The 22,261-nt window shown below is 40.4% G+C and overlaps 2 protein-coding genes across 2 annotated transcripts in view; both read right to left on the bottom strand.

Annotated features, from left to right (window-relative positions):
• The window catches only part of LOC133879767 (GABA transporter 1-like), a 28,115-nt gene extending 5,891 nt beyond the window's left edge, over positions 1-22,224 (bottom strand). Inside the window, exons 1-7 of the mRNA XM_062318545.1 lie at positions 22,205-22,224; positions 21,748-21,804; positions 21,579-21,633; positions 20,503-20,692; positions 20,254-20,384; positions 19,362-19,598; positions 4,693-4,980 (exon numbers count right to left, since the gene is read on the bottom strand). Of these exons, the coding sequence (XP_062174529.1) occupies positions 4,693-4,980; positions 19,362-19,598; positions 20,254-20,384; positions 20,503-20,692; positions 21,579-21,633; positions 21,748-21,804; positions 22,205-22,224 (978 nt within the window). The remainder of the gene's footprint in view (positions 1-4,692; positions 4,981-19,361; positions 19,599-20,253; positions 20,385-20,502; positions 20,693-21,578; positions 21,634-21,747; positions 21,805-22,204) is intronic.
• The window catches only part of LOC133879580 (GABA transporter 1-like), a 124,083-nt gene that overhangs the window by 73,028 nt on the left and 28,794 nt on the right, over positions 1-22,261 (bottom strand). The gene's annotated exons all lie outside the window — the stretch shown is intronic.

Below are 22,261 nucleotides of genomic sequence, written 5' to 3'. Positions count from 1 at the left end.
GGAATTGGAAGGAAAGTGAAAAACAAGTTACTAACCTCTGGATTTGAGTACAAACAAAGCTCCAGCATCAAGCTCTTTTGGACGGTACTCAAGAACAGCATCTTCCTTGCCAGTTGTGGATGACATCTCTCTCCTCTTTCTCTCTTAGAGCATCTTCCTTGCCCTGTTTATCGATTATCTGCTTAACTAATCAATATTAATCAGACACACAATGACACAAATTAAATCAATAGGCATGGATGATCTTCTGTGTCTCTTTGAATGTGTGCTCGGCCATGCCTAGCCTAATGGGTGCTTCTAGAACCATTATTATCTATGAATAGACATGTCCTCAATTTTAGGAAATGGACAAAACAAAAAATAAAGTACTTCGACCAGCGACCAGTCAATGCCATTGAAAGCTGAAGTCAAAATAATGGAAATTAATGCTACTTTGGACTTTGCTAGAAAAAAGTTTCGTGGAAGACAACGAAAATCGACATCAAAATTTGGTTTATTGTTTGACTTAAATATACGTGAAAAGTAAGTAAAATGTATATTAATTGCAGAACAAGAAGACAGGAAAATGTTAGCAGGGAATTAAATTAATAAAACTCCATATTCTAAGTAGTTTTCCTTTAATTAACAACAAAGAAAGGCAAGTCTTCTTCTATTGGTTATAATCCTATGGGAGAAGTCATATCTGACCCGTAGATTTTCCTTTGATTTGGATCTAGTTATTTTATTTTCACTTTTAAGAAGAGTAATATTTCTTGCACAATTTTTGCACTAACTTTTACACAATTTTAACAATTTTTTTTTTTAAGATCAATTATTGAATATTTAGGACCTATATATAGAAAAACAAATCCAATGATTGATCATAAAAAAAAATTAGTTAGAGTTGTGCAAGAGTTGTGTAAGAATTGTACAAAAATCATTACTTTTTTAAGAATATGAGTAATGTTTCTTACACAATTCTTACACTACACCATCACAACAAGTGTACAACAACCCCTCACATGAGGATGGGTTCCACACACTGAGGCCGTGTGGAACCCACCCTCATGTGAGGGGTTGTTGTGCACTTGTTGTGTTGGTGTTGTAAATCTAACATTTTCCATTGAATATTTGAAAAGTAACTATTTTACAACAGTTGTGTAACTGTTGTGTAAGGTCTTAGAGACATGTGATGGGTCTCATGTAGTGGGTTCCACCACATAGGTCCCACGTGGAACCCATACCATATATGTCTCTAGAGTGATGCTCAACAGTTGCACAACTATTGTGCACCAATCACTCTTCAGAATATTTAGAATCCACATGTAGAAAAACAAATCTAGTGATTAATTTTACATAAGTTTTACATAGGTTATTCTATCACTTCACCTTTAAATTTAACGGTTTGGCATCCGCTACATGTGCCTTATCTACATAAGATTTGAAAACTTCCATGGCCAAATCCCACATAACATGTTGGATTTTGATCAGAATTGATCACAAATACCCTGTCCTGCCTTCTCTCGGACCAAAGTTGTCGTCGTTTGGCCTAAAAATTGCCGAATAACTAAATTTTGGCTAAACCTGCAGGTGATCCACGACCCAACTTGACAGCAATTGCATGTTTTTCTTTGATTGATCATCATACATAGATACTTTTTCTAATGTGTTATTTCATCTTCTGGTATCCATTTGAGAGAATTCAAACTAGATTTTTGCAGAATGAAGAATTTTAAAGTTAGAATTTCAAGCTTCCTGCATTCCTAGTAATACCCATTGCTATACGTCCATTCTAGTGTACCAAACGTAAAAAGAAAAACACGAATGCTTACAAAAAGGTCACGACTTCTCATTTATTTGTACGTCTTTGTCCTATTAGTTCGATTGCTTGAATAATTGAGAGAGCCACGACTGTTGACATTGAAATTAGGGCTAGTAATTTTTACACCAGCCGACAACTCAACACGAATATGACACAATATTAATGGATTTGACTTTACCTTAAATGAGTTTGGGTCATAAACGGGTCAACCCGTTTAATTCGGCCTGGCGGGTCACGGGCATGATTATGTTGTGGTTGTTGTTGTTGTTGTTTTTTTTTTTTTTTTTTTTTTTTTTTTAAATGTGAGCCCAACTTGGGAGTTGGGAACCCCAAAATTTGAGTTTATTGAGTCAAATTTATCTAATTTTCTTTCACAGTTTGCTCTGCAATTGATTAGAGGAGGGTAAGGGTTTTGTAATTCTGCTGGACTATACTAATTCCTTTGTAATTAGCTAGATGTACAATAAAAATCATTGATGCAATATAATTGTAATAATAAGTCAGTGTAAATTTGATTTAATTGTTTTTTCTTCGTAGATTCTTGATTAAATATATTTGCTATAATTCTTGATTAAATAGACTTACACCACCCATTAACAATAAGACTCTTAACATCCTACTTCTCCTCATGATCCTCTCCAGAGAAACACCCCCAGGAATATTTGCTTGCTGGGGGATGGCTGCCTCCCTCCCCCCCGGCTCCTTGTGTCCCTTAGTCCTCTTGGACTAAGGTGTCTTTTGTTCCCTTCCTAAGTTTTCTCAGTGGAGGCTAGATATCTCCCAGCCAATAGGGCTGTGGAGCTTTTGTTTCCCTCGGTAGATTCGGTAGTGGCTGTCTTTCCCTAAGCATTTGGAGGCTATGGTGGCTTGTATTTGTTTTGGTTTTTTCTTCTTTTTCTTTTGTCAGGCAGTAAAGCTAAAAGCAAGGTGTCCAGCGTGGGGATATGGCGGCCGTATGTCTCCTAACGGTAGTTTTTGGCTTGCTTCTTCAACGGTTTTTTCGATTTTTCGGAGCCAGATCTACTCAACCCCGTTGTTTATTTCAAGACACGCGTCCCTTAGCCTCGTTCTCCGTCGTCGTCCCCTCCTGCTGCCGGAAGCACGTGTCACGTCGATCGTTGGAGACTGGCGCGTGGCTTGCACGTGCCAGAGAGGCCTTTGCTCTTTGGCACGCGTGAAGGCTACGCTCCACCATTTTTTGGCCGTGCTCGTTGGGGACGGGGGCTACGGTGGCGGAGGTGACCGCCCGTGTCTCCCACGTGCCGCTATCTTCGGTGGAATACGTCCCTGTCTCCTCTGTCGGTTGCTCTGTTTTTTGGTTTTTCCTGCTTTGTGTTGTTGTGAATTCTCTTGTTTCTCATGTATAGTTTGGCTGTGTATTACTCATATTTTATTGGAATTGTTGTTGGCTAGATGCTAGATCGGCCCTCTTTTATCAGAGTGTGAGCGTTAATGTAAAAGAGGCCCAAATGTAATTCTAGTAGGGTTTGAGGTTTCTGCACATGCAGCTATTTTTTAAGTCGGATCCTTCTGGCTTAGAGTGTAAGGGGGTCCTGTCCCTTTATTTCTCATGATGTATGATTTGCAGAATTTATAATAGCACATTCTATTTGTTAAAAAAAAAAATATATATCACTTTTAAGCTAAAAAGGGTCGTGTTGACCCGATATGACCCATTATGCTGAACGAGTTTTACAGGTCGTGTCGGGTGACCTGTGAAATTGCCGTGTTGTGTTGTGTCTAGAGCTTCGACCCGTTAACATAAACGGATTGTATTTGGGTCTAGCTTAAACGGGTCACGAGTCTCTACGGATCGTAAACGGGTCAATCCACATACCCGCTTTGCTAGCACTAATTGAAACTCATGCTCCATATACGTACAAATTCATGTTGCCATTAGTTGAAATTGGTCCTTTAAAGCTACGTGGATCTTTAATGCCCTCAAGAACTTTGAAAGGCATGTGCCACAATACGTGCCATGTACATCAAATGCCTGCATGTCCCAAATTATAAGATTCTTCTCGATCACTTTCAAAAGAAAAGAAAAAAAAAAAATTACAAGAATATTGTTCAATTTCGATAAAATTTGCTTCATGGTTAGATTGTTAGCAATTCGAGTAATAAATGTAAGGGAATTTTAACAAGATGAGGGTTTTTTCTGCTAATATTAACCTTTTTTTATATTTACTATCTGAATTATTAGCGATTATTGTACGGATTTTTATCTGTTTAATTTAGATATCCTTGCTTTTGGTCACTTTTGCCTACTTGTTACTTCTTTTATATAGAAGCTTTTAACCCTCACTGCCACAAATTCTAACAATTACCTACCTGTATTGCTGGCAATTGTGAAAGGGCCCATGAATTGCAGCTATCTAGGCATATAATTATTGGAGATCCGGATCCGACTACTGCTATGTATAACTTGTATTGCTTGGTTTTTTGTTGATTGTAGCTAAAGTTGTCCAAACTGTTGCTGGTTTTGAATTTGCCTCGGCCACATCAGTTTATAGCCGCAGTTAAAGTTACCTTTGGTGAAGACCAAAAATTTCTTGTAGTTTTTGATGTGATAGTTTAAAAAAAAAAACAAAAAAACAAAAAAAAATCATCATTCAAATAGTGAAATATATTCTACCATTCTTTATAAGATTGTAGTTCTTATAGTTGTCATTCTTATCATCATTAAAATTGAGGACTAATTAATTTCTTTTGGATCGAAGGGCATAGGCATGCATTTGAAGTATGGATACATAATGTTATTGTCAATATCAAATGTTAAGAATCATACATTTTCAAATCAAGAAGTATTTGTCTAACGGATGATAGAGCCCCCCCCCCCCCCCCCCCCCCCCCCCAAAAAAAAAAAAATCAATAATCAATAGTGAGGATACGACTACTATGGATGTGTTTGCTAGAAAAACTAGGCTAAGCTTTGATGGCTTGACAGTCAAATTGTAGAAAAGCATTGGCAGAATCAAACCTAGGGGGATGCATCCAAAGGCCCCCAACAATGCCATGATATCTCCAAAGAAAGGTAAAACTGTAGCAAATATTGTAGCTATGATCGCTGCTGTTGACCTGAATATCACCCTTGGCACCACATTCCGGATTGAGAATTGATCTACATTTGGGTCTGAAAACTTATTCTCAATGATTTCATTTATCGGTTGTAAGCAAACCTGCAAAATAACCCATGTAATCCTCATATGTCGCTGTAGAAAACTTTTATTTAAGACAATATTTAATAAATTTAAGTGGATTTATTAGAATTCATGTTCACCAAGGCAACATTTCTTTCTTTCTTTCTTCTTTTTTGGTTCAAATAATGCTACTTATAAGTGGGATAAATTAGTGGTGTTACAATTGTTGAGGAACCCATCTTTCCCGACCAAGGCATTCGCCAACCCCGAATCATCAGAGTAGCCTGACCGACTGGAAGCCATAATTGTGAGACTGACCAAAGGACACGATTAGGTGACTGAACACCAGGAAATCCGGGATCCACTGAGAGCCCATGCTTCGCCAGAGGTAAGTCAATCTGTCACTCACTATTTGAACTGTACCCGAACACTGCTCGTGCCAGAAAAGATTATGTCCCTTAAAAGCCGAAGCAGCTTTACCTAACCATAACTACGACAGTCTATAAATAACAGGATTCAAGTATTAAGTTTTTTTACACACTCACTTTCTCTCTCCGTCTATCTCATTGACGCATCCATCTAACTTGGGCATCAGAGGAGGACCGCTGGGGAAACCCACAGCGTGTTCTTGTCGTCTTTGTAGGCTATTGAAGGCATTCTTTGAGAACAGTGTCTCCACGTTACCGGTTAGAAGCTGCATCAACAGTTGGCGCCGTCTGTGGGAACGTTTGTCGTTCTTGTGAAATATATCTGTACATCCGACATGGTGACTACACGATCTGAAGCCTTGAGAGGCCTGTGGGGAATCGAGTTAGGAAGCACCAAGAAAGAGGAGAAACCTCCTTCAAATCTTCCCCCACATTGGAAATCCTCAATGAGAGGATAGCCCAAATGGAAAAAGAAATGCAGGAGTTGGAGGAAAAGAATGCTACGCTACAGCGACGCAATGCGGAAGATTCGCACTCAGCAGCTTTGCAACCCGATGAAAAGAAAGAGCGGGATGATGAAGCACAAGCCGAAGATCAAGGAAATAGGGAGGGAGGAAAGAAGAATTGCGATACTGTAGGTCGAAGGCCACCAAAGTGCAAAGCATCAAAAAAGGTAGATAAGAAACTCAAGGAAATCATTGAGAGGCTGGAGCAGAGGTGCGACTCGTTGTCGGTAGCAGTACAGCACCCACCTAATGGAAGTATGTCGAAAGTCGGGGACCTGTTTCAGAAATTCGTCTCCCCATTCGCTGATGAGGTGGCCTCATTCTGTCTCCCTAAAAAGTTTAAAGTCCCCGATATCAAAACTTACACCGGGTAGGAAGACCCGGTTGAGCACTTGGATAATTATCGGGCTCACCTCGAGTTGCAAGGAACGCCGGACAAGGTGGCCTTTCCCGTTAACCCTATCGGGGAATGCCCGAGATTGGTATAGGAGGCTTCCCCTGAAGTCTATCTAAAATTTTGATGAATTCGGAAAGATGTTTCTAATGCAGTTTATGGCCGCGATTGTAAGGAAGAAGCCGGACAGGACTCTCATGTCGCTGCAACAAGGGCGAGATGAATCACTTAAAGAATTCCTCCAACGGTTCAATCAGCCGAGGCTTACCACAGAAAGTCCTACTGAAGAGCTCGTTCATTCAGCCCTCTACCAGAGGATCAGAAAAGACAGGCCATTGACGACCGACCTGGCCTGAAAATCGACATGTTACCTTCATGAATTCATGGAGAGGGCTGATGAGTTTATCAATCAGGAAGAAACACTTCGGGCTTTACTAGGGAAAGGGGCCGCCCAGGCTTCAAATTCGGGGGAAAAGTCAAAGAAAAAGAAGAAGGAGTTCCACAAGAGGCAAGACGCAGCAGAACCTGGGAGCAAGAAGAAATTCCATGAATATAACTGGACTCCCCTCAATGCACCAATTGAGGAAGTCCTAGCAGTGATTAAAATGGATCCTATGTACGAGAAGCCGCCAGAAATAGTCGGGACTCCCCATCCTAGGATGGCTCATTGCTATTGCGCTTTCCACGAGTCGAAGGGGCATAGTACAGAAACTTGTAGGTCCTTGCGAGCCTTGATTGAAAAATTTAACAAGAACGGGAAGTTAGTCCACTTTCTGGCAAGTCAGCAGGACCATTAAGGGTTTAGCCGAAATCCACAGCCCGAAGAACGGAGGAACCAGCCCCAGAGGCATCGGGTAGAGCCTAGGGAAAGGGAGAAACGCCCCCGCGATCTCAATCGGGAGCCCAATAACCGACCACCCGTTCGGGACAGATGAGAGAGAAGCAGGAGTCAAGCACGATAGCTTGGTTGGGAAAATCTCCTCAAAATTCATACAATATCCGGTGGTTTTGGGGGAAGGAGGCGAATCTAGTGCAGCGCGGAAAGCCTATGCAAGGTACCTAAAAGACTTTGAAGTTTATTCGGTCCAGAGACCGCCAAAGATGAGGAAGTAAGAGAATCAAGTTATTAGCTTTTCAAACGAAGATCTTATAGGGGTGTCACTCCCCCACTCGGATGCTTTGGTTGTGACTTTGGCTATCGCCAACCATAACATACATAGAGTTCTGGTTAACACCGGGAGTTCCGCCGACATAATATATAAGTCGGCCTTCGATCTAATGAGCATAGGTCAAGGAAAATTAATCACGACAAGGGGTCCTCTAGTTGGTTTCATTGGAGAGCAAGTCCTCCCAATTGGAGCCATCGAGCTCCAGGTCATGGCGGGAACCAACCCCTGACAGAAGACAATTATGGTGAAGTTCGTAGTTGTGGATGGGCAGTCAGCTTACAACGTCATATTGGGAAGACCAGCTCTGAATGAGTTGGGAGCCATAACTTCAACCCTGCACCTACGCATGAAATTCCTGATAGACACGGGAGTCGGAATAGTTAGAGGAGACCAAAAGTTCGCCCGTGTGTGTTATAACGCTACCTTGAAGGGTCCAGAGGGGATGCCAGGAAGGAAGAGAAATAGCAATTACAGTCAGTGGAGCCAGTCGAAGACTTAGAAGAATTCGAAATTGGAGGTCCATGAAGAAGGATAAAGATTGGCTCACAACTCCCCGAAGATTTAAAGGAGGAGCTGGTTATGTTCCTCAAAAGTAATAGCGATGTATTTGCGTGGAATCATGAAGACATGCTCGGCATTGACCCCTCGATAATCGTGCATAGATTGAATGTATACCCCAGTTCCAAACCAATAAGACAGAGAAGGAGGACTTTCGCACCAGAAAGGAACCAGGCGATTGCTGAAGAAGTGTCAAAGTTATTGGCAGTAGGGTTTATCTGAGAAGTTGACTATCCTGAGTGGCTTGCAAACGTTGTATTAGTAAAAAAGTCTAACAACAAATGGAGAATGTGTGTAGACTTCACTGACTTGAACAAGCCTGCCCGAAAGACAGCTTCCCACAACATGGATGCATTCTCGAGCTACAATCAAATACAGATGGTGGAGGTCGATCAGGAGAAGACTTCGTTCATTACTGATCGGGGTTTATACTGTTATAAGGTGATGTCGTTCGGGTTAAAGAATACGAGTGCCACATATCAGAGGCTGGTAAACAAAATGTTTGTGAAACAGATGGGACGGAATGTGGAAGTGTACGTTGATGACATGTTATTAAAAAGTGTGCAGGCCCCAGACCATGTATCCGATTTGAAAGAGACATTTGATACGTTAAGACGCTATGAGATGAAGTTGAAAACCCGACGAAATGCGCCTTTGGATTCTCATCCAGAAAATTCTTGGGCTACTTAGTATCCCAAAGGGGCATAGAGGTGAATCCCGATAAGGTACGGGCAGTATTGGAGATGCAACCACCGAGAACCATGAAACAATTGCAGTAGTTGACCGGAAGGATAGCGGCCTTGAACCGATTCATCTTGAGGTCCACTGACAAGTGTCTCCCCTTCTTTAAGATCTTGAAGAAAGCATTTGTATAGGATTCGAAGTGTGAAGAGGCCTTCGAAAAGTTGAAAGAGTATTTGATGAACCCCCCCCCCCCCCCAACCTCTTGAGCCTGCCAATTGAGGGAGAAATTCTTTATCTGTACCTGGCAATGTCTTCTTCGACTGTTTCCTCTGCTCTTGTCCGAGAAGATGCTGGCATCTAAAAACCAGTATACTTCACTAGCAAAGCACTTCGTGGTGCTGAGGAAAGATATCCGAGGATAGAAAAGTTGGCTTTTGCTTTGATAGTATCGGCCTGCAAGCTGAGGCCTTATTTTCAAGCACATGCTATCCGGGTGTTGACTGAATACCCCCTTGAAGAAGGTGCTCCAAAAACCAGACCTGTCGGGTAGACTTGTCTACTGGGCTGTGGAGCTCGGGCAGTTTGATATATAGTTTCACCTGTTAAAGTGCCTCTCGGCCCCGGAAGCACACAATGTCCTGAGGGAAATTCATGAGGGAGTATGCGGGAATCACTCAGGAGGACGAATGCTTGCCCACAAAGCGGTGCTGGCCGGGTATTATTGGCCAACGATGGGAAGAGACTCAGTTGAATTCATCCGAAGCTGTGATAAATATCAGCGGTTCACTCGCAGTATGAAAAAACCCTCCCGAAAAGTTGAATTCGGTCTTGTCACCATGGCCGTTTTCCAAATGGGGAATGGACTTGGTCGGTCCAATGCCTCCCGGGAAAGGAAAAAAGAAGTTCTTGGTGGTGGCTGTAGATTATTTCATGAAATGGGCCAAAGCAGAAGCGCTGGCAATCGTGACCGCCAGCAATGTGATAAATTTTGTCTGGAGGTCGGTCGTTTGTTGTTTCGGAATCCCTTATGCCTTCGTCACCAAAAATGGGACCCAGTTTGACGGAAAACCGTTCCGGAGCTGGTGTGCTGAGCTTGGTATCCGAAACCACTACTCTACCTCGATGTACCCCAAGTCAAATGGGCAAGTAGAGGCGACCAATAAGACCTTACTAGGAACATTAAAGAAGAAATTAGATCAGTGAAAGGGATTATGGATTTAATATGTCTCAGAAGTTTAATGGTCATATCAGACGACAGCGAGAACCCCAACTGGGGAAACCCAATTCTCATTGTCATATGGGACTGAGGCAGTCATACCGGTCGAGATAGGATCCCCGAGCTACAGAGTCTCGCAGTATGATCCGAATTATAATAACGAAGGAATTATCTTGTGCCTCGATTTGTTGCAGGAACAGAGAGATGACACGCAGGTAGTGGGCGAAGCTTACAGAGCCCGGGTAGCAAGATTCTATAACGAGATGGTGAACCCTTGGAAATTTCGGGTCGGAGATTGGGTACTCAGAAAAGTGAATTTGATGACTAGAGATTCCGCTGAAGGAAAGCTTAATGCCAAGTGGGAAAGACCATACCGAGTGGTCAAATGCCATGAAAAAGGAACCTATCGCTTGGAATCCCAAGAACGCAAGTTGGTCCCAAGAGCATGGAATGCGGAGCACATGAAGAAGTACTACATGTAATTCTGAAATCTCCCTTTTGTAAGCCCATGCAGTTTGAATAGAATGGCTGAAGTTGCAAATGAATTGTATATAAAAATTTTTCCTTTCTTATCCTCCTTCGGATAAAGGCGGGTAAGTTAATTTATCAGTTACCCTCACTCGGATAGGGGGGTAACTCAACATAAAATTTTTTTCTTTTCTTATCCTTCTTTGGATAAAGGGGGGTAAGTTAATTTATCAGTTACCCTCACTCAGATTGGGGGGTAACTCAACATAAAATTTTTTCTTTTCTTATCCTCCTTCGGATAAAAGGGGGTAAGTTAATTTATTAGTTACCCTCACTCGGATTAGAGGGTAACTCGGCATAATATTTTTTCCTTTTCTTATTCTCCTTCGGATAATGGGGGGTAAGTTAATTTATCAAGTTACCCTCACTCAGATAGGGGGTAACTCGGCATAAGACGTAATCTCACAAAAATGAAGTAAAATAAAATAACTTAGGTAATACAGCTACAATTACCTTAGTTATTTAGGGGGGAAGGTAGATGGTAAATCGGGCAAAGGCGAGTTTATATCACGACCGATTCATACAACGGATTTATGCAACCGATTCTCACAACGGATTTATGCAATAATACCTAACACCTGACAATGTTTGTAATCTTCCTTGTTCTCAGCAATCTCAAATGACACCAAATTGTCTCGTTTCCTTTTTCAAAAAAAAAAAAAAGAACGAAAATTAAAGCATCGAATTCCATTAATTCTCTTGAAATAAGGATGTATACAAAACACTTAAGATATAAAGAAGCCTATTCATCTTTCGGGCTGGTCGTCTTCCTGAGGATTGTCTTCACTACATTCTCTGTCGGATGCGTCCTCGGGATTTGGAGCATCTTTACTCCAATAGAGAACGTCGGGAAAGTACTTGATCCCGAGATCCAAGAGCTCCGAGTAGCACGAACTCGGAAGCGACAAGAAGTTTGAACTCACATTTTCAAAGGATATTCTCAACCGATCGGAGCGAAGAACTAAAACTCGAAAGGTCTTGAACCCAATGTGAAAGCCAAAAGCCCAAGCCTTTGAACGAAGTGAAGGAACGAAGGATAGTTGCTCAGAGAGCCTCCTAATCTTAGCTTTATAGTGGCGATACTTCCTTCGAATCCTCTAGTATCGGCCTTCTACCCCCTCTAGCTTCTCAAGAGTTGACTCCCTCTCTGCTGAAGTGCCCCAGATTTTAAGACATAAATTATAATAGTTTAAATTAATTTTTAAAACATTTTAATAAGGCAAAAGAATAAGTACGATTATTTATGAAAATAAATGTGTATTTTTGTTTTTAGAAACGTTTATAGTTGCAATTTGATAAAAACTCAAAACAGACCTTAAACTTTGGAATAACGGAAACAGGGTCAAACGAACTCTATTTTGGTCGATTCAAAAATTGAGACGCTTGTTTTAAGTCCTCTAGCTACCCTTTAAATTTTATAATTTTTGAACTCCGTTTAGGGCATGAAAACACCCGTGAAAAATACCACCCCAGTTCTGGATGGAAATTCACATTATTCATTAATGGGTCATCTTTGAACTTAACCCAACCCATTCCAATTGCTATCACAAACCCAACCCACTTATCACATGTCATCTTCCCATAGTCATGATTATTACATGAGTCATCACCCAACTCAACGTGTGAAAGACCTATTTTATGCCTTAAGAATGCCATTAATTAATGTGTGCTTAATCATCCTAGTTTGATGATTAAATATGATAGTGGAAGATATGATGATTCAACACCTAGTGCAACCTTCCACTAAATTTATTCTCTCCCCCTTTTATGATGAAAGAATAAAAGATGTCTAAAATAGAATCAAGAGTAATCATGAAAAGAAAGTAGTCTAAAGATATTTGGGTTTAACTTGTCAAAGTAAACCAGAAACTTTGATTGACCAAAACTAAGTCATAACGAACTCGGATTGAGTTGAACCAAAAGGAGAAAATGTTCGGCTTGACGTCATCTATCTACCCTCAAAATTTCACAGAGTTCAGAGTAGATTTGACCATCAAAATGTTGCTTGGAGTAAGCTGGCCTCTATTTGGACGAAAATTTATATATAGCATTACTTAATACTTCCTTTGATTGGACAACTCATCACCCACTTCCTCTAATGTGTGCATTCATCACCACAAGTGTTGCCTACATCCCACATCTAGAATGCACCACCTTAGTAATGATGAAACCCATGTGCTTTGGAGATAAGGCTAAGATGCACCAATTCCCATCCATTGGATCAAAATGTGTCTACTTGATCCTAACCATTCATTCTCTTATAAATAGAACCAAGGTGGAAGATGCAATACCCATTAAGCTTCACTCACACGCGCACCTAAGGCCAAGAGAGAAAATTGTGGGATTTGTGTAGTTTTGTGTGGTTCAAGGCTTGAAGTGTGTGCTAGGAAGTATTTTGGTAAGCTTCCAATCATTAGTTTCATTAATTTGATGATATAGATTTTGATTTCATTACTTGTTTTATGAGTTGTTTAAAGACCCAATAAGCTTATGAGATAAAAAGAATTAAAATAAAAAGTAATATAAACTACTTTTATATTTCATTGTCCTCATAACTTTATGAGTTGATCGTATTTATATATATATATATATATTTTTTATATTTCATTGTCCTCTTGACTTCATGAGTTGATGGTAATTATATTTCCTTTTATATTTCATTGTCCTCATGACTTCATGAGTTGATCGTATCTATATTTCCTTTTTACATTTCATCGTTCTCATGACTTCATGAGTTGATCATAATTATATTTCCTTTTATATTTCATTATGACTTCATGAGTTGATCGTATTTATACTTCCTTTTTACATTTCATTGTCCTCATGACTTCATGAGTTTATCGTATTTATATTTCCTCTTTACATTTCATTGTCCTCAGGACTTTCATGAGTTGATCAATTTTACTTTTGTTGTCCATATGATATATTTTAATCCTTCAAGTTCATATTTGGTGGTATTGGTCATATAGCCTCGTCATCAAATTATGAACTAAGGTTTTAAGATTGTTATAAGTGATCGTCTTAAACATAATGAAGTGATAGATAATAAATATAAAAAGATGAGGATCTATAAACAATGATTTGTCTGATAGGTAGTTGATATACATATTATTGTGTGGATTGATTTATATGCAGAAAAAGGAGCTAAAGAACTACACCAAGGAGTGTAAGTACGGATGTACTTACTGAGGAATGATTCTATGTTTCATTAGGATTGTATGGTGTGTGTTCATTGCATGCGTGTTTGTTCATGCATTGCATGTTGTGTCCAATTAATAAAATGGCTGAGGAGATAGCCATCAATAAGCTGATGTAGTAGCAAGTGGAAGGAAGGCTAATCAGTGGACCCAAGGGGTTCAGAGTGACCCAAGGGTGTCCGAAGTCCTAATATGTAACAAATGCTGGGACCGGTAGGATTCCAGTGCAAACAGGTAAGACTTTAAGTGGGAGGCAAAGGCCGTGAACGGGTTCAGATAACGTAGAATGAGAGGTCTGAAGAAAGATGATCATAAAACATCACTAAATGGTTACTACGATGCATACTCATACAACCCTCGCATTTGCATTCTTTATGAACTGTTATTAGTTTGATGGTAACTTAGGTGTGAAAATGGATGACTCACTTGTTTGTCTATGTAAATATGATGACGTCATATTTGCATAGTTACTGATGCAGATCTAGAAGAGGAAGGCATGGACCCATATGCCAGTTTTAATGATTTTTGAAACCATTACCGAAGTAATATGTGCTAGCTTAGAAATTGCTAGGCATATTTATGTGTGTTTTATTTCAAGGCTTGTAATAATTATGACGATGTTTTGTTTGGCGTATTTTTATGTTGTATGTTTATGTGCCGTTTGTGGCACTTATTTTTAATGCACCTAGTGTGCAAATGGCGTGTAATGATAACCTAAGCAACTTTTAATTAATGTATCGAGGTATTTCAGTCAGCTCTAACGTGTTATGCTATCAATTCCTCAGTCTTTAGAAGAACAAAATATATTCCGCTGTGAGAGTTATCTCTGATGTAGTAACGTCACGTGGGAACCGGAGGTTTCTACTTACGAATTTGCTGGCTCAAATTCAGGGCGTTACATCTGCGACAGCTTGATTTTTGTCAGTCTCGGCAAGATTCTTCTCGAACATGGCTTTCTCTAGTGCAAATGATACTTTGTCTTTTCCAACCGAGATCTAGTCCTTATTAATCAAGGCCTGTTCCTTCTCAGCAAAAGTTGTGTCCCTCTCGGCAACCAAATGATTATTTTCAGCAACCAATGTCTCTTTGGCCAGGATCGCCGAATTGAGATTTGCCACAAGAGTCAACTTCTTGTCTCTCAAAGAACTCAGCTTGGCAGATAGGCGTTCCACCTCTTGACGAGCTCTGTCCAACTCGGCTGTTAACCGCACCCATTCGGCATTGGGCAATTCTCTCCCGCTGCAGGATTCAGAGGAGTGCACTGGGATCCGACTTGAAGAAGCTTCAAGAACTCTGGCTTTGGTCTCAAGAGCCTTACACTTGTCCTGTTGGACAACTCTTGAGTCAGGCCGGCGATGACTTCATCTTGGGACACCACGGTATGCTCAAGCTGGCTGATCCTAGGGCGGAGAATTGTCTCGACGTCAGGGTTGGCATGCATGTGCTCCAAAAAATTGGACCAGGCGGTGACAGATCGAAGAAAGTCCTGAAACGAAGAAAATGAATGAGACATGAGAAGGAGAAAAGAGGACAAGTGCCAATTCGATGCAAAGGGAAAATACCACAATCTGGGATTCGATGATGTCCTGGGCAAATTTGAAAGGTGTAGTTCTCCCGATATCCTCAAAAAACCCATCGGGGAGAATGGAGGCTATGGCTTCCAGAGGGTCGCCAAGTAGGCGGACACCCAAGAAGTCGAACGTGCAAGAAGCGCCAGAAGGCCCAGCTCCAGAAGTACTCGGAATGGAAGTTCCTCCTAAGGGTGTGTCCTTGGGAATCTAGGTACCCAGGTCCAAGGTTGTACATTGATCGGGCTCTTCGTTATGGAGATCTCCTTCGGATCCTGAGTCGAGGCTTCTCAGTTGGACCCCGGGAGAAACCACCCTAGGAGCTTTTGCAAATCCCTCCTCGTGCGTTTGGACATCAGAAGTGGCCGGATACTCTGGAGAGGACTTGCTCCGCTCGTGAGTTTCATCAGGAATGTTCAGAGGAGAGAGAGGCTCACCCTGCAATGTAAACTCTGGACGCTTGAAGCTCTGAGCGGCAAGGGATATCTCATTAAGTAAGAAGTCATCCCCCTCTTCAACGTGAGGCCTCTTCAAAGCTTTGTCTTTTTGGAGATAGCTAGCTTTGTGTTTGGTACCCATGCCCATGCGAAGACGTGTTGTTTCAGGTTGGGTAGTCTGTTGTGTTTCGGACTCTGGAATGTTCCGTTGATTGGGGACTCCTGGCGAAGCGATGTCTCTCCGAGCCTCGACAACCGAAACTTCCTCCAAGGACTCAACATTCGGTCCGCCCGCCGAACTGCCTGCAATTGCTCGGGGTGACTCTAGAATGTCCATCTCGATCACCACCCCCTACCTCTCGGAATAGGGGGACCTCGGGCTCTACAACGGCTCTCAAGCTAGGAATGGCATTGCGCCCCTGAGAATGAGAGCTACCAGGTATGCTCTTCTCCCGAGAAGTAGAAGTTCTACTTGGGGACTATGTGAGTAGCGGGCCGAAGGGTTTTCTTCCCTAGAATCTTTCCAGGGATCCCCTCTACACTGTGAACCTGAGAAGAGGTCTTCTTGGCTCGTGAAGCCTCTCCCTGAACGCGGGATGGAACGAGAGCTGCTGGGACCTTGGCCTCTGCAGTCTTGGGTTTCCCGGTCTTGGTGAGTGGAACATTGTTCTCGGGAATTTTGTAGCCCAAATGATCGTTCAACGATTTGTCGTTAACAATCGCATCGAAGTCATTCTCTACCTTGTGGTGATTCTTGCAATAGTCGATCATGCGAGTCACCTCCTGTTGTTCAGCGTTAGATATCTCGGGAAGGTTGGTCAAGCCACCGTCTAAAGCCCTCCGCTCTTGAGAAATTCTTTGGGATTCGGTAAGCTTCACAGATTTGGGGCATTCCCATTCTCTCGAAACTCGGAAAACTTGCCTTTCCCATTCTTTATTGTTTGAATAGACGGGCTTCAAAAAGATAAATGAGGGGCCTTGGCGGGTCCGTAGCTTCACAATCCCCACGGAGTCCATCATTGTTTGGTACACATTGAGGAGTTGCGGGATTGATATCCGAGTCCCGACTACGGTCCTCCAAAGTATAAACGATAAAAACAGATACCTTCATGAATTTGGGAAAATTTGACTCGGAGCTACCCTCAAGTAGAGCAACAGTTCCCGAGCAATATCAGGGAATGGGAGCCTTAACCCTGCCATGAACATCCGTTCAAATAAGGAAATGTTGCCGCCCGTGATGCTTAGTGAAGACGGGTCTTGGAAGTGAAGGCAGACTGAATTACTGATATCATAATTTATAAGCAAGACCCATTCATTCTTCACGGACAGAAGAGAGACGTGTCGATTCTCGAGAGGGATAAGTACTGGGGGGTTGTTCCTGAGAACGTCCTCTTCATCTTCCCCCACTATGTTTTCTTCAACTTCAGGAGTGGGTTCAGATGAGGCGCTGGCGTTATCCTTGTAAGGCATTTCGAGAAAATAGGGAAAAAGATGTAAGCGAAAGCATGAGAAGAAAAGCGGGAGAGCATGAAAAGGACGTGAAGATGAAAAGTGAAAGGTGAAAAGTGAAAAGTGAGTGGTGAAGGGGGCTTTTATAGGCCTCACACTAACCGGGAATTACCGGTCCTTGTAACCGGGAGTCCGGATGGGCTACCTTAGGGAAAATAATCCCCATGACCGAAAATCAAATCGACTTGGTTAGCAGATATTGTGCGGATCTTGAGGTGGCAGTAATAATTACTTCCCCTGAAGCAACAGTCGAGGCGTCAGTGAAATTTAATGCCAGTGGTAGGGCGGCAAACGTTCGAAATTAAAAATTTTGAAAAATTTGAATTTCGAAACTCCCAAGTGCTTCTTAAAAAAAAAAAAAAATTCGCCAGCTACCCCTCTCGACAAACACAATCCTATTTGGTCGACAAACATAACTTCTTGGTGTTGGGAAGTAGACGCTCGGGCGAGCATAAGGTGCCAGGGTTCTGATTAAAAAAGACGGCTAAGTGATAACCCGCAAAATCTAGTCGCTAACAAACACATAAGTATAGGTAGTTTAAATATTATCGGGAACACCTTAACTAGTTAAGGATCCATAGGCTACAAAACACACTTGTTGGTTATCAAATGCAAGGAATCATTCAAGGGTCACTCGGTATGCATTGAAGGCAAAACAACTCCCCAGATGCATAATCTGAGACGGCGGATCCCTTGTTGACCTCGGGAATGTTACAGGGAAGACTAGCCATTGAGGATTAACACGGACCGTGTGTTGATCTCGAGCAATGAGAGGAGCCAAGGGGCGTAAAGCCCAAAATTATGTCGAAGTACGGCCTATGTCAACACCAAGTAAACGAAGGGCAGCAGTAGAGGAATTACTGAAAAATTCTTTCATCTCACATATAAGACAAAAGAATTGGGGGGTAATTGTTGGGGAACCCATCTTTCCCAACCAAGGTATTCGCCGACCCCGAATCATCTGAGTAGCTTGACTGACTGGAAGCCATAATTGTGAGATTGACCAATGGACACGATTAGGTGACTGAACACCAGGAAATCCGAGATCCACTGAGAGCCCATGCTTCTCCAGAGGTAAGTCAATCTGTTAGCCACTATCTGAACTGTACCCGAACACTGCTCGTGCCAGAAGAGATCATGTCCCTTAAAAGCCAGAGCAGCTTTACCTAACCATATCTACGACAGTCTATTAATAACAGGATTCAGGTATTAAGTTTTTTTAAACACTCACTTTCTCTCTCCCTCTATCTCATTGACACATCCATCTAACTTGGGCATCGGAGGAAGACCGCTGGGGAAACCCACAGTGTGTTCTTGTCGTCTTTGTAGGCTATTGAAGGCATTCTTCGAGAACGGTGTCTTCACGTTATCGGTCGGAAACTGCATCAACAACAATAAATACTCACATACCCTAGACGCACTCAAGCAACCTCTACATAAAAAGTAATGAGAGGGATATAATATAAGTCTACCACATGGCAAGCATCTAAGGGACCACTCCCATGAAGCCTCCCATAAAAGGGGGGCAAACAATCCGGGCTACGCACATTATCTCATCTCCCAATCTCGGCATCATGTTTTCTATTAGATAACCTTTTATTGACTTAAGTATATCGGAGGTTTCCAAAGTCCCCCACGACCGTAACAGCTTTAGGTGACTTTTTTCTTTGTTCTGCAGGAGCCCCATGTTGAACACTATAGCATGACGTTGCCATGAGGAGAACTTCCACGATTTTAGTGGTAGAGCTTATAACACCCCCAAAAAATAATAGCCTACGTTGCATAATTGTGTGGATTCTTATGATATGAGTATCAACTTTCATACTGGTTCTTTAATTATTATGATAGATAGGTGTCAAGCAAAAATTGGCTTCTTATTAGATTAAACTAGACTTTATAACTGATTTTAGTGAAATACATTTGTAACTTTGACTAGTACTTTTAAAATGATGGTGCAGAGTGCAAATGTGGCTAATTCTTTTTCTAAGTTGGGACACAAATGTGCTTGGAGGCTGTCAATGTCAACAACCTGGCCATCTAGTTATTTTTTTATTTTTTTATTTTTTTTTCCAATCATATCCAAAAGTCTAGATTCATTAATTTCATCGAATACGTGAGGTTCAAAAAAGTTTTTGATGAAAACATGTCAAGGAATATTGGTGATCATTAACCAAGTGCACAATACTTGGGAAATTGGTAGAGTAGCAAGTAATGAGATAATCTTACCATAGAGACAGCCGATACTTGCAAAAGAGTGAAGACTTTCGTCATCAAAAGAAACCAAATGGGCAACAAATACTTGTCATCGCCCATAAAATTGGCAAGAACTGTTTTTGCCATAGCCTGATTACCAAATGACCAATACCCCGAGATTGGTACATTGAAAAATGTTGTCACTACAACGCCAGAACAGAGGCATAGGCCTTCAAACATCTTTCCCTTCACCGGAGGTGCTATAGTTGCCTGCAATTTGGACAAAACATATAATGAATTGCATTAAGAGCCTGCTTTAATTAAGACTGTAAAGGAGCTTAAAAAGTGTTTTTAATACATAAAAAGTTATGCAAAGTAAAAATTGGTTGGTTTGGTCAAAAACTTTAAAAGCACGTCTTTGAAAATTGCGTTTTACAACAGAAGCTTGAGAGTGTGTTTGGAAGTGCAATTTCATAGGCTAAAAGTACCTTTTAAATCAAATCGTTGAAACTGTATCGTTTGAGAGTGTGTTTTTAAAAAAATTATGGATTGAAAACGTAGAAAAACAGTATTTTCAAATCACTAAGAAAGGAATGCGTTTTTAAAAACACAGAATTTTAGAAGTTAAACTACAAATTTAAAAGTTAAGTTATGATTTTACTGAACACTTAATTGCGTTTTTAAATCACACATTTTAAAATCGCTAATTTTTAATCTTACTATTTGAAATTGTAAACCGAAACAAACTTAAAAGCGGAGCTTTTTCTAGATTTTTTTTATAATCAACAAAAACTTTATTTTTTAATGCAATCCAAAATAAGCTTCGACTCTGCTTTAAAACTCTTTAAACATATTTACAAGTACATCTATTTAAATCAATTTTCTGAACAGCTATGTATCAACTCAATGAAAAGGGTCAGAAAACCTGTATCTCAGGCAATACGGCGCACGTATAAGTAGTAATGATGATTGAAATAGCATTAAAGGCACTGGAAATACGATGTTCTTCAGCTCTGTTGATTGAATAGTCCCTAATAGGTGCATTCTTGGAATTTCCTGCATGCGAGTACAAAGAGAAAATATTGCACATTATATATATATATATACATCCAATTAATATATATATATATACAGCATGTGTAATGACATAATTAATATATGGTTTTTTATTTACCAATGTAGATGGAACCTGCAGCAGTGGCACAAGCGCCGTAAGCAAGACAAAGGATTAAAGAAACAAGGTTAATGTGCCTTAGGGAGTGAAATGACGAAATTTGAGCCAAAACCAGCACCAAGGTTCCAAAGAGAAAAATAAAATGTCCAAGCTTCATCGTCCCATTCGGGTTGGAGAGCAAGTAGACGAACTGCCAAAAAATGAAAGAAAAAGGATTTGTGAACAAGGGTTAATTATCTTTTTCTTCTTTTTTGTTTACTCACTTTCTAGTGACCAACAGTTTATTATTTCTCTATTAATAGAGTTCTGAAACAAACATATATATGTTTAAATTAATATTTTAACACTTCGTTCACGTGTGAAAAATTTAAATTCTCTTCAATAATTGAGACTTTAATTAAAATAAAAAATAAATTATGAAATTTGGGTTCAAAGTCATGACCTCTACTCTGATACTATATAAATCATCATTTATTGTAATACCCCCATTCAAAGTGAATATAAATTCCACTCAACAAGTGAGATATAACATGTGAAATATTCAACCAAAATAAAGGATAAATTATGAAGTCGTGGTTAATTTATGACCTCTGCTCTAATATCATATTAAATAACCATTTATTGTAACACCCCCATTCAGGTGTGAATTTAAATTCCCTACAACAAGGAAGATTTAACATTTGAAATATTAATATTTAACTAAAACCATGAAAAAATTACGAAGTCAAAGTTCGAATTCATGACATTTCTTTTAAATACCATATTAAATCACCTTTTATTTTAAACGGTTAAATTAATAAAAAAATCATTTAAATTAATATTATAAAAAATAATAATATCCGAGAAACTTAAACATATATGGTGTTTAAATTTATTATGTCAAAGCTTATGGGATTTGACAGAAAAATTTGAACCCTAAAATTAATGAAGCCATGTAAATGAAGGTGGTAAACAAGCTTTTTAGTATTTTAAGAAAACTGTAATGATCAAATCTACGATTGAATCCTTTGTTAATTGGAAAATTGATTAATAAACTTAAAGGATGATCAAACACAAATTAATGATGAATCACTGACATTAAGGCTTTGCCCTCCAAGAAGAATTTCTGCAACTACTCCACCATAGCATAAACTGTCAGTGTACGTATCTCCTCAGCACCCAATAAGAAAACTCTTCCCCAAGCAGCATCTCCCAACATGGCAAGTCTCGCCTATGCAGCGCTTGTGCATCATTCCAGCAATATACATCCCAACAATCATGCAACCAAGAATCATGGCACTATCAAAGGAATTACACGCACAGCTGCCAGCATCATGAAAGAAAGGAAAGGATCACAGCAGCATAAGGAAAGTGTTGCTGCTGTGATCCCAAGTCTACCCTCAACATAAATACAGAATACATATTAGTTGTGCAATCCCTGTAATTATATATGCTGTCCCATTTATTCTTGTAATGGCTATACTGTCCATTGATAGAATATAGACAACTCTGTAACACTATAAATACCCGATGTACCATGATGTTTTTCATTGAGCAATAAGAATATATTTCCTGCAATATTCAAAGTCTTTCATGGTATCAGAGCCACATGTTTCTTGTGAGATGGGTCTTTCCCTCCCGTTATTGTCCACGTATTTGGCCATTAGTTGCCACACGTGAGGGGGCGTGTTAAAGTGTCCCACATCGCTAAGATTTCCTTCACCAGGGTACTTTATAAGCCATGGTATCCCCTCCTCTCAATGCATCTTTTGAGGGTGAG

The sequence above is a fragment of the Alnus glutinosa genome, chromosome 10 (assembly GCF_958979055.1).
Source record: "Alnus glutinosa chromosome 10, dhAlnGlut1.1, whole genome shotgun sequence".
In the NCBI taxonomy this organism is placed as follows: domain Eukaryota; kingdom Viridiplantae; phylum Streptophyta; class Magnoliopsida; order Fagales; family Betulaceae; genus Alnus; species Alnus glutinosa.
This window is presented reverse-complemented; position numbering and strand designations above follow the sequence as displayed.